Raw genomic sequence first — 13,024 nt, 5'->3', positions numbered from 1 at the left:
TTGATTGATAACGTTTTTGCTATAAACCTTGTTAAGAACCAATTACACATGGGAGGAGCAAACACATTGAGATGAGGTTTCACTACTTGAGAGAGCTTGTTAGTGAAGAAAAGTTGAGATTGAGATATTGTGGAAATGAAGATCAAATGGATGATTTGTTTACCAAGGGAGCACTTTAATTAAGGTGGTGTGTTAAGTGAAAATTGATAATTCAAGTGATGTAACCAATTACAACTGAGTGGAATTCACTTCTGGGCTGCAAAATCAAAAATGCATCATGGGCATAAGCGGTTAACGTAACTGGTTACCACTTAATAGATTTATTTTTAAAACAGCCGTAATCGATTACAGGTTTAGTATAACCAGTTACAGGTCTGAGAATTTAGTTTTTATGTTATTTGGATGATGTTGCTTGTGTCTCAATCAACTTGTATTGTTTGTATAAATTCCTTGGAGACATCTTCATTAATTAATGTTGATGAAAATATTCTCACCCTCAATTATCTCTTTTATAATTCTCTCTCTCTCTCTCTCTCTCTCTCTCTCTCTCTCTCTCTCTCTCTCTCTCTCTCTCTCTCTCTCTCTCTCTCTCTCTCTCTCTCTCTCTCTCTCTCTCTCTCATTCTCATTTAAACCTTCCATTTTCACCAACCAAGTGATTCTAAGTTCTAACAGAATTTAATCTTTGTTGTCGGCTAACTTTCTACCATTTCCATTCTCCAGTCTATCATTTTATTCTCTAACTCAAATGCTCGAGTGAAGTAAGTGGAACATAGGAAACATAACCTTGTAAACTATGAGCGATACATTTAGTGTGTTTGTGCAAATTAAATCAAAATTAACCAAGTATTCCGAAGATAATTACTAGTCTTGTTAATGTTATCGCAAACAATAGAAGTCTCTCGTTGCTTTAAAATATTCCACATGGATTGTAGAACGAACATATATACTTGAATTTTTTCCAAATGCTCTTATGGGTTCATTAGAGCACTTCTATCGAATGAAATGTCTTGCAAACCTTAAGAATAATTTTGGAAAAGTATGGGTTCATCGGTTGGATTCTTTGTCACATGTGTGGTGTCCAAAGTCGCCCGTAATATGAGGGTATGGTTCAATCATCTTCTCCTCTCGTTGCTTAGCTACTCGAGTAACTTGTCGGATTTCTTTTGCAATTTTTTCAGAACAAATTGCAAATTTTTCAATCCTACACTACGTATAGATTACACAATCAGATACCCTAAGTAGTTTCAAGAGAAATAAAATTAAAATTAAAATTGACAAATAAAATAAAGGCTTAAATAGTCTTTTGATAACTATGAGTTAGCGAGTTTTTAATTTTGGTTCCTGTATTTTTTTGTGCTACAAGTCCCTATATATTCACTTTTTGTTGGCGTTGGTCCCTGACGTCAAAATTATGTACAAAAACGCCTATGTAGCTAACGACGATGATGTGGGAGCTAGTTTTTTTCTTTTTTCATTTTTTATTTACAGAAATTCCACGTAAGCGGTTTTTTGGTTTCTTTTTGTTTGGGTATAATGTTAAAATGCAAAAACCTAAAATTTTGCTCTCAATAATGGTTAAGATGTGGACCAAAGTTTAAAAAATAGACCAAAATCGGAGAATTTAAAATGTAGGGACCAAAATAAAAAATAAATAAAATAGAGGAACTAAAGTTGCAATTAAGCCAAAAAATGTTATTTTGACAATTTTTTCTACACTGTAAAATTTAACCCAAAAAAATATTTCTTACATAAACATCAAGACAAGATAAATTATTAAAATAATAAAATCCATACCTTGTATGTATATAAATACGATGCATTTTTCATAAAAAAAAAAAAAATTGACATAAATAAAATATTTTGTTTTGGTTTCATTAAGTAATAGAATAAGAATTTAATGAAAATACATCTGTCAATAAATTATAACTATCAGATTTTAAGTCATGTTTGACTTTTATTTTAATTATATATAAAATAATAATTATAAATGTTGTGGTGGACTGACAGTGTAAAACTTTTTAAACTGAGAGTGCATAACCATTAATCCCATAGAATAAAATCTTGTCAAAAAAAATAATAGAATAAAATTAGAAAATAGTATTTTTTGAATAACAATAAAATAATAATAGAATTAAAAAAAAATGGAGAGAAGTGATAGAGTTGTATGGTTAGGATTTGGATACGCAAAGGGTCACTTGAGAGCTTTCTCCCGCCACCGAACTAACTATCCCCCAATCCTGATCCCTACAATGAGAATGAACGCCTTCTCTATCTCCGCTTCCGCTTATACTCACTCCTATTTTCCCAATTCACATTCATCATCATCATTTCCACAACAACAAGTACGTTATCTCCATTTTTACCTTATGCCTTTCATTTAACGCTCTCCAATTAATCTCTGCGCTTAATTTAGCATGCACCGCTTCAAAATCGGAAAATCCAGAATCTCTACAACCACGGACCTAGCTTGAAGAACCTTACACTGTTTAATTTGAATTCCAGAAGGAGGTAGTTTACTATACCACCATTCATGCTCGATGTTACTGCATTTTGTAATCCGAGAGGTTTACATTCACTTTCTAATATTTGATTAAGCTATTCGAAATCGAAAATTTGAAATCGCGTCTTTGGATCTAAAAGCAGGACAACTTTCATGTGTGCAGCCAATCGAGAAGCGGAAGGCACTTTTAAGAAAACTGTTGAGCTTGATAAACTCATTGACATGCTTAGAGAAGCTAATCCTCGCGAAGTATGAAGTTCTAACTCCTTTTTTAGAAAATCGTGCTTAGTAATTTGCATTCGAAAAATATGTATTCGAGGAACTTTGTTCGAGTTTGATATACTATAATAATTGTGGTAATCGATTTTTTATTGTTGTATAGTTATATGCTATGAAATGATACTTCAGAATGTGAGATACGTATTGCTATTAATTGATCGATTTTGGATGATGATTGTTGATATTGGCTTTGTTTGAAAACAGCTTCAGAAACTCGTTGTTGAAAACATTCTCGCTTTTAATCCAGAGTTCTGGATACGACTAGCTGCAAGATCGGATACTTGTAAATCTGAGGATGATAAAGTACACTTTTGAATTTCTGACAGTGTTTCTATGGACGGTTTCTGTATAGGTCTTTTGTTAATTTTCCCGCTGTTTTTTTTCTTCTGTTTATTGTTGGTTTGCAGAAAGATTATGAAGAATTGGCTACAACGGTTATGAGTGTGGTGGATCTTGTGGTTAATAAGACTAAGGTATATCTCAGCTCTTCACTTACCTGATTATTGTTAAATGTTTGTTTTCTTTAGTGCTTCTTTGGACCATAATCTTGTTACTACTTGCTTTGCAGGAAAAGATAGAGTCTGCAACAGATGTCTTGAAGGGAGTTCTAAAATCTGTTGTTAATGACGAAGGAGAGATTTCTTGGCCTCCCCGAGATCCTCAAGCACTCAAATTGATGGAAACGGTGAGTTCTGTTTCTCACTGATTTTAGCTAGAGTGGCGTGTTTCACTGGAAGGTAAACTATGCTGTATTTCTGCCCTTCCATATACCACGACTAGGGTAATCATACATTAGTTATGTTACTCTATTAAAGTTAAGCTTAATTTACCTTCATGTTTTCGTGAAAAATCAATTAGGCGAAACCTTTTTTTAGGATATCAATTAGACAAGACTTATGAGTTATGAGGCCAAATGACTAATGTCATTGAGAATATTAAACAATTTGTTAAGACTCCCACATTGGACAATATATGATCTGAACATGTGCTTATAAGTGGGGGCAATCCTCACCCTACAAGCCGGTTTTGTAGGGTTGAGTTAGGTCCAACCACATGTCTTACCACAATCAATAATGTCATGGGAACTAAAGGAAAAAGAATAATATAATATGCCCGTGTATTCTTTTAATTTTTGTAATGGAAGCTTAATTGAAAAGAGCACCATGTTGTAACTTGAGATGGAAATGGTGAATAACTCTGCAGAACTACAAATTTTTATATGTAGTATTTTTTCTCTTCTAAATGGCTAGCTTTGATTTTGATATTTTATTACTGCTAGTGGGTTGTTTTGATCTTAAATGTATGTTTTCAGCAAATCTTGTCTAATTGTTTAAAATTGTAATACTTATCATTAGGAAATAAATCAAAGGGGCCAAGTAGGACAGCTGGATGAAGGGTTCCTTGCTGAAGTTAGTGCTCAACTAAGACAAGTGAGACTGTTTTTCACTTCCACTGATTTTTATTTAACCTGTAATAATTTATTTTGTCAGTAGGTATTCTTTTCTCTAATAATAGCCAACATTGCCTTCTATCTATACTATCCTTAAAACTTGTCTTAGTTTTCTAATTCTTGTTAGTCAAAGAGGTACAAAGTGTGTTAGTTACTATTTTTCATTCCTAAATACTTGGTGGTACTTTTGGGGTATTTGTATAAACACTGCTATGCTTGGTTTAGGGTGTATTTTCTTTATGATAAATACTTTTACATTTCACTCTGTTGGCTGTAATTACTTTTACATAGTAAGAGTTAAGACTCAACAGTATATTGACTATAATGAGCAGGCAAAGAAAGATGGTGATAAGCCTGGGCTCGAGGCTATGTTGCAAAAGGTTTTGCAGCTGTACGCTTCCAACTCTCTCTCAAAACGTAGTTATGCCATGAAAGGTTTGTTTATAGTCGGGGTATCTTATACAGAAAATTTATGTCGGAATAGATGAGTATTTTCTAGTTGAAGCATGACACTAATTGAGGTACAGGGTTATGTTGTCTTTTTCTTTTTTTTTTGCTTCTTTCAAGAACTTCATTGAACAGAAATTTTTTTGGGAAATAACACATGTGGGAAAATAAACTTGACCAAATTAAGATGATTACAAATAACAAATCTAACTTAGCTGTTTTTCATCTCACTTTTTAACATTATTTGCAAAGACATACTTATCAATAAAATATATGGAACAAGGTTGCATATGTAAAATATCAATTTTCACTGCTGGTGTATAGAGAACAAAAGTTCTAGACATGAACATTTCCATCATAACATTGTCTTCTTGCCAGTCAACATATCTTCGTTGTTGGAAGAATTATTAAATTTTATATTTAATTTGGTAGATTGTTGTATTCATCTTGCAGGGAAGGAAGTTTTGAAGGATGAGCAATTCCTTGAAACCATAATCCAAGGTGTCTTTATCATCCTAATCTTTTACGTTGTAGTAAAAAATATAATTTTGTAAATTTAATATAAGAATTATATAATAATTCCCAGTTCTCTTAAAACAATTATGTTGAAATCTTTTCGTTTCATGTGTCTCCATTTTATCTGTATGTCTGTCATTTTATCTCTCTGTCAGCTCCAATTAGGCTGGTTCTAACAATCGCCTTGTTTGTATAGTTTTATGGTCCTGAGGAGGCCAAGAAATCCTAATCTTTTTAGATTTTTCTATTTCGTTAGTTTCTGCATTTCTTTTGTTCTTTCGGTTTTGTTTTTGTTGTGCTCTTCCATCCATATTTTCTAAATCATCTGCAACCAATTGCTTCATAATTTTCAATTGGGGATTAACTTCGCTTGTTTGATTTCTGTCCTCCTTAATGATGTATGCTGGTGCTCTTTAGTTGAGGGTACCAGGACAAGAATATTGTGTGAAAATTTCTCTTTATACATTCCTCATTCTATTTGGGTTGATAAGTTTAAAAGGTACCTCAAGTTGAATTTGTATGAAACAGTGTAAAAGTGTCATAGTTGTTCCTGTTCGTATTTGAAAATATGAAAAGCATATTATAATATCTTGATTATATCTAGAGAGTAATTTAAAGTAACTTATATTATGCCTTAGGATTATTTCCAGATTTCCTAATATATCATAGTTTATTTCCTTATTTAACTAGAACTAAAACTAACCCAATAACTTCAGCATGATTTCACAGCAGTTCTGTCCTCCATGACCTGTCGTGTCATTATTTTGCCATAGAAATCTTAAAATCTGAAGCTTTATTTTGACAATGGCGTTATCTATTTCCATGATTTTTTGCTTATAGTCCAAGTGACCATGCTTTCTCTTTTAGATTCTCTTTTTGCACGTCACTTTTTCAAGCTGTCCCATAAATCTTGCATCATCTGTCATATTTTCATGTCCTCCTTCTAACAACCTCCAACTATCCGACATGAAGTTTGGTTCTGGGCTTCTGGCTGTACCAGATGTTGTTTGGACCTTGGACTTGTACATGTAGTTTGGTCCCAGCTATCCCATATGAAATATGGCCCCATTTGTCTTGTATTGCCCCATCTTTTATGTTCTCAACTATTTCTCTTTTCATCGACAATCTTTAGTGTCTTTTTAATCACCAATGAGTCATACAATAATGTATTAGCTGTGATTGTGATTCGTTCCAGCCTGTCATTGTGAATCATACATTGCTAATTTCTCCTATCCCACAGATGATTTTATGAATTCTCCATGGCTGTGTTTCTGATTAGCATTAGTTTCATTCTCAATTTTTTGGGTCTTGTGAGTTCTCTAGTGATTAAAATCTTCCGCATATTGTTCTTCATGAATATGGAGCAATTTTAGTTGTGTATAATTTGCTTGTTGGGAAATTTCTGCGAATGATCATTTCAGCAAGTCTCTTCCTTAGTCACACGACATTCCGACTAGCTCTTTATGTTGACAATCATTCCAACCATTCTGCTGAGTTGTCATTGCAGCAATGCTCACCTCCAATGTCTCCAACATCCTTAAGTCTTTTTGGCGGTGTTATTTTTCATTTTTACAAGTACATTTGTAACTAGCCTAAAGTTTTAGTTTAAAGAGGGGAGGGGGTGAAAATATATGAAAAATATCTTATAATATATTGATGTATATTGAAGTTATTTTGTAATTGGTTTTGGATATAGTAGGAAATGTTAAACTTACATCTTATGATCTCCCTCTATAACCACGTTTTACCGCAACATTTAGAGTAACTATGATTATCTTTTAGGATTGGTGGTTTTCAAATTTTCTTGTATATCATGATTTATTTCCTTGGTTAATTAAGAGTCTAGTATCAACGTAAATAAAGGTTAGTGTTTTCTTGTCTTAATAACATGGAACATATCATTCAAACCGATATAAATATAAGTCAAGACTAACCCTATTACTTCAGTAGCACATGTGATTTCTGACTTACCTTCTCTGCAAACCAATAGGACTTACTAAGAGTCATAAAAAACTAGATTATATGAGAGAAAGTTATGGCTAACTTATGTCCTCTGGATAAATGTTTTAGTCTTCTGTATACCTGGAAGTCTCAATGTTGTGGATGGTATATCTTCTTATATGTTTGTCTGATCTAGATTTGTAGTATACCACTTTTTATCTCCAACATATGTTACATATTTTGCATCATGATCAATTATTTTTGGTCCCTTGCACAGCTCCTGAACACGAATGGAACGGTATTTTGATCAATGGATTAACAATTGGTGCTGGGGATGTTTCACCAGAGGAGCTCTTTGCTGTCTTGAAGAAACGAATGGAGCGCACTTTAATTAGAACTGTGAGACAAGCTACGCATTTCAACATTTAATTCATCTTTTTTTTCGAGTCTTCTGCTTAACTGATGTTGTACATTTGATAGGAGGGAGGTTCTTACCAACAACGGATTCTGACAGAGTACCTGAAAGGCATAGAAACTAGAGCACATGAGATTGTTCAAGTGCTTCAGAGCCAGGGGAAACCACAATAGCATTTCTTCTTATCTGTGAAGATGGGTAGCTGGAATCTCCCAACCCATGGTACATGATGCTAGTAGCGATTTATGATATTCAAAGCAGATCATGCTAACACGTATATTGCCGAGCTAGAGAATTCTGGATAATCATATCTGCGAGCAAGTAGCACTAAATACTAATGCGGATCAGTGGATTGACCTTGATAATAGCATCTGGCTACTTTCAGGTAGTTTTGCGCTGCAGATTATAAGTAATTTGTCCTGACACCAAAGTTTGGGGCCAGAATATAGTAGATTCATCCTAGAATCTGGCAATATATTATTCTTTTACGTTTGTTTATTAGCATATGGAATTATGAAAATAGGAGCATATTTTTTATGATGTGCTTAAGTTCTTTGCACTGTGCAGCATTCTTAATTTATAAACACTGTAATCGTAATTACAATGATTATACAATTCACGAGGAAGATATTAACCTAGCATTATCTCCTGAAATACATTGGTGTTAATCTACTTGTTATTAGATGAACAAGCTACTTGGAAAGAGGATTATTAATATGCTCTAATCTCCAACACACCCCTTAAGTTGTGGAATAGGTATTTCCTTATTCCAACTTCGAGATGACGTTGAACATAATATAAAAATTAAGGCAAAATATCATTTTTGGTCCCTTAACTATACCCCAAGGTCCATTTCGGTCTCTTATCTCTAAAAAGTGTCAAAGTAGTCCTTTAATTGTTCAAAAAGGATCATGTTTGTCCTTTCTGTCAGCCCCATTAGTCAAAGTCAATGGAATGGCGTATGTGGCAGACACATGTTTATTTAAGTTGTCGTGTGGGTTATTTTAATTGCCATGTGGATTATTTTGTCTGAGGAATAAAATAAAAAAGAGAATTGAAATAGAAACGTCATTGTCATTGTTGGTTCTTGGAGGAAACCCTAGCGCAGCTGCCATTGACGAATCTCCAAGTTGAAGTTTCTGCGAACGAAGACGAAGATGGCATTCAAGGTGAAAGCGAATACGACCTTCACCAGAGGTAAGTTTTTGCATCTGTATTAGTAACGTAGTTAGGTCTAAAACTTCTATTTTGTTTTGAATTCCATCTTTCTAAAATCTATGCACTTCGCGTCTATCTAGGGCATTGTCTGAAATGGATGAATATCTAAACATTACAATCCACCATAGTGGTGAATTTGCTAGTGAAGACCTGAGTGTGTACGAAGGAGGTCAGATTGCTAAATTGAGAGTAGATGCTAATAAGTGGAGTTATTTTGAGTTGTTAGGTAGTATTAGGGAACTAGGTTATGCAGACATAGACAAGATATATTATAAGGATCCAACTGCTGGGATGAATCTGTTGGTAGATGACAAAGGGGCCTTAGAGTTTGTTGATTTATATAGGGTCTATCTTAGTGTTGAAGTCTTTATTAAACACACATTGTCCTAGCCCGTTTATGTTGATGATACTGAGGTTGTGTTTGATGAGATTCCACTTATTGAGATAATACATGAGGAAGAAGTAGAGATTGAGGAGATGATGAAGGAATTTGATGTGAGGACCAATGATGTAAGAGAAGATGATGTGAGGACCAATGATAATGGACCAGTAGAGACTGATGATAATGCAATAGGAATTGATGTTAATGGACCTGTGGGTGGTGAGGTTGATGATGATGAAAGACTGACTGATGATGATGATAGTTCTGATGATAGCAACTTCGAGTATGATAGTGCAATGGAGATAGTATTTGATGATGACTCTGATGAGTATGGTATTGAATTGGAAGAGGAAGAGGGTAACTTACTAGACTATGAAATTGAAGATGATGAACAAGTGAAAAGAAAAAAAAAGGTAAACAAAAGTGTGATGAAAACAAGGAAGATAGTAAAGGAAGTGATAATGATAGTGAGGATCTTGGAAGTGACTCTGATAGTGATGATAGCAGTAGAGCTAGGAGAAAGAAGTATATAATTTTCAAGCTTTTAAAGGATATGTCCAATTACAAATGGGAAGTGGGAACCTATTTTAGTACAAAAGAAGATTTCAAGGAGGCAAATTTAGGAAAATGCCAAGAAGGCAAAAAAAAGAGGAGGAATTTAGAGCAAGGTGAACTAGATGGTACTGATAAAAAGATGAGAAGAACTAGATTCATTGTAAAGTGTAGTAGATGCAAGAAACAAGGACACAACAAGCTTACTTGCAAGGTACCATCAACTACTGCACAACCATCTCAGACTCCTACTGCACAACCATCTCAGGCTCCTGCTGCACAAGTATCCCAACATGCTCCTTCACAAGTATCTCAACAAACTCCTAGACAACCATCTCAGAAGACTACTCCAAAATCATCCAAGAAGACTACAAAATCCAAAAAGTTGGCATTTAGAAGGCCAAATGCACCTTTTATTCCACCTGGTCCAACAACAAGGTTGACTGCTGCAAAAATAGTTGTAGGTCCAACAACAAGGAGGACTTGTAATATTTGTTGTTTTAGACCTGTAATGTTGGATACATTTAGCAATGTTAATGTCAAGTATTTTGGACCTATAATATTTGTCTTTTTTGACCTATAATATATAGTGTTTTGGACCTATAATATATAGTGTTTTGCACATTGTAATTACCTGTTATTGTTGATTATGTTCAAGTGGTATGAATGTGAATGATAGCATTTTCCATTGGTAACAAAACTCAATACATACTATTATTAGGTGTAACCAAAATCCTTAATGCATAGCAATCATTTTCCATTGATAGCAACAAAACTCAATACAGACTATTACAACTTAAACATACTAATTCAAAACATTACAACTATGGCCTACAATAATTATAGCATTCTCCAAATGACCAACACTAAAACAATACAGAACATCCTTTTTTAATTTTTTCAGAATTCATCATCTTCTTCATTTGAATTTGTAACTCTCTTGTCTTTTGTTTCAGTCTATCGTTTGTTGCTTTTAAAGATACCAACTCCAATTTTGCTGCATCAAGTTCAATTTGAAGCTTCTCAAACCTACTATTTTGCATCTTCATAAACTGGTCTTTCTCATCCACCACATCATCAAAGAACCATTGAAAAAATCCACAGCCTGTTTGGGTTGAACCCTGTGATGTTTAACATTCTCATAAATCAGAACACAAAAATGAGATGAAAACACAATTAAATTTCGTTTTTACCTTGTAATTACGACAACCCCAAAATTCCTTCTTTAAATTCGTGGCAGTTGAAGCCCTTCGAAGTTGAGTTATGTCTCCACACTCACATACTGGTTTCCATTGCAAATTTCCAGCTAAACCACCACCACTCTTCGTATTTGAGTCATAAGAACATGGCCCTGAGATCGAGGATGATGTCTGCTTCATTTTACACAAGTAATTTTAGAAACTGACAAGGGAATGAAAAACAGTAACCTAGAATTTGGGGGAAACACAGTTGAAGAAATCTGAACAAAACAATGAAGAAGACAAGGTTGAAGAAGGAGTATATAACATTCCATATCACCTGCCACATATACAAACCTAACGTTCGTTTGTGTCATTTTGAATGAAAGGACAAACGTGGTCCTTTTTTAGCAATTAAAGGACCACTTTGACATTTTTTAGAGATAATGAACCAGAATGGACCTTGGTGTATAATTATGGGACCAAAAAGGGTATTTTAATCATATATTAAGTTATAGATGTCATTTAAAAGATTATGCTCATTGCTAAAAATCTCATTAAGACTATTTGAAAGATAAATGGTTGCAAGTGTGTGTAAGAGGCGATATCATACATGTTGCTCGAAGTAACTATTTTTCCTAACAATATCTGGTGTCTCTCTAAATATCTTAGAAGAAACTTGTGTCATATAAAATTATAAAATGTTATTTATAATTCTTATGAATACGACAAATAAATTGTTCTTAAATATTATTTAAAATGTTATTTAAAATTATAAAATGTTATTTATAATTCTTATAAATTCTTATGATCTTAGTAAACTTTTGCCTCTTTAAATTTAACTATTTTTTTTGTCAAATTGGTCAAGCTATCGAGTCAGACACGACTCGAACCATCGTGACAAATCAAGTTGTTCATCAACTTTAATCGAGTCGAGTTTGAGTTTAAATTTTTTTTACTATGATCTTGTTAGACTACGACACATATGTAGAGGGTAGTGAATAGATCCCCAAGTCAAATTTGTCCTTTTAAAAATGTTTAGGACAAATAAAATTTATTTGAAAACAATTTGAGCGGAAGGTTTAAAGTTTAGATCGGAATAGTAGTCTAAACGAACCTAGTTATTGGAACTCGGATATGCGTAGACCATACGGAATTAAAACTAATAAGAACAATCAACACAAGTCTATCTCAATTAACTGTTTAACACAAATCACAACGGTTACCTATTTCCAATGAAGTTAATGATAAAATACAAACAAGCCATTTGTCGAACACTTGGTGCGCGTTCGGCTTTTCAGATTTTTTTTTTGAGTTGTTTTCATATGAAAACTACTTATAATCAAAATGATTATAAGTTAATCAACACACAACTTTAACAAAACAATTACAAAAAAATTCTTACGCGTCGATTGATCAAACAATGTTATTCAACAAATTACATAATGAAAACAAAAACTAACATTGTATCGAACACATGGTGTACGATCAATTTTTCAGATTCTTCCTTTAAGCTTTGTTAATGTACAAAATCACTTACAATCAAAGTGATTGTAAGATAATCAACAAAGCAATTTTTAACTTTAATAATCAAGGAAAATATTTATACGAATTGATCTATCAAACAACATATTCAACAAATTGCATATTGAAATTAAATGAGAGTAAGAGAGAAAGAGATAGAGAGGGACACAAGGATTTGGTAAGGTAGTTCCCCACGTCGTCCCTACGTGTGGATACCTCTTTCGTCAATTTCAAATGAAATTGAGAAGTGATTTCTTACTTTGCAAAAAGTAACTACAAGAGAAGTATTCCAAGAGCAACCCTTACAAACCCTAACCATTTGTTGTTGATTTAACCATTTCTCTTATTTTGATCTTCAACAAGACCAAGCACACTATAGATCCAATTGATTCACCGTCTCACGCTACTCCTTTGCAAGATCCTCAATCTTATAGCTTTCACTCGATCAAATCCAATTTCTAACTATTGAACCCAAGAACTTCCAATTTGATTCGCCGTTCTCGCACTACTCCCTTGTCAGTGTGTATGCATAGATTGGAGGTTGAAGATGAAGAGCAAATGCAGTAAGAGTTTATAGTTTCATCAAGTTGAAATGATGCATGAATGATGTATTTATAGTT

General features: G+C 33.5%; 1 protein-coding gene across 3 annotated transcripts; it reads left to right on the top strand.

Moving 5' to 3' along the window:
- Window positions 1-2,156: 2,156 nt before the first annotated feature.
- LOC131629990 (uncharacterized) lies at window positions 2,157-8,204 on the top strand. Of its 3 annotated transcripts, none has more exons than XM_058900788.1 (11): window positions 2,157-2,344; window positions 2,416-2,510; window positions 2,646-2,751; window positions 2,986-3,084; window positions 3,189-3,254; window positions 3,350-3,466; window positions 4,137-4,211; window positions 4,564-4,666; window positions 5,132-5,179; window positions 7,413-7,534; window positions 7,616-8,204. In XM_058900788.1, the coding sequence occupies exons 1-11, from the start codon at window positions 2,252-2,254 to the stop codon at window positions 7,721-7,723; spliced, it is 1,032 nt and encodes a 343-aa protein (XP_058756771.1). In that variant the 5' UTR covers window positions 2,157-2,251; the 3' UTR covers window positions 7,724-8,204. The 3 variants fall into 3 exon arrangements, with proteins under 3 accessions (XP_058756771.1, XP_058756770.1, XP_058756773.1); XM_058900787.1 differs by having other exon boundaries at window positions 2,643-2,751; XM_058900790.1 differs by lacking the exons at window positions 2,157-2,344; window positions 2,416-2,510 and adding an exon at window positions 2,518-2,566 and having other exon boundaries at window positions 2,666-2,751.
- The last annotated feature ends 4,820 nt before the right edge of the window (window positions 8,205-13,024 follow it).

The sequence above is a fragment of the Vicia villosa genome, unplaced genomic scaffold (genome assembly GCF_029867415.1).
Source record: "Vicia villosa cultivar HV-30 ecotype Madison, WI unplaced genomic scaffold, Vvil1.0 ctg.000628F_1_1_3, whole genome shotgun sequence".
NCBI lineage: Eukaryota > Viridiplantae > Streptophyta > Magnoliopsida > Fabales > Fabaceae > Vicia > Vicia villosa.
Note: the sequence above shows the minus strand (reverse complement) of the source record. Positions and strands in the feature narration are given on the sequence as shown.

What these genes read in the sequence shown, in the direction of transcription:
- LOC131629990 (XM_058900787.1), top strand. Translation starts at nt 2,252, where the DNA reads ATGAGAATGAACGCCTTCTCTATCTCCGCTTCCGCTTATACTCACTCC. An exon ending in TTGTGGTTAATAAGACTAAG is followed by an intron (nt 3,255 to 3,349) that starts GTATATCTCAGC and finishes CTTGCTTTGCAG; the next exon opens with GAAAAGATAGAGTCTGCAAC. An exon ending in CCTTGAAACCATAATCCAAG is followed by an intron (nt 5,180 to 7,412) that starts GTGTCTTTATCA and finishes TCCCTTGCACAG; the next exon opens with CTCCTGAACACGAATGGAAC.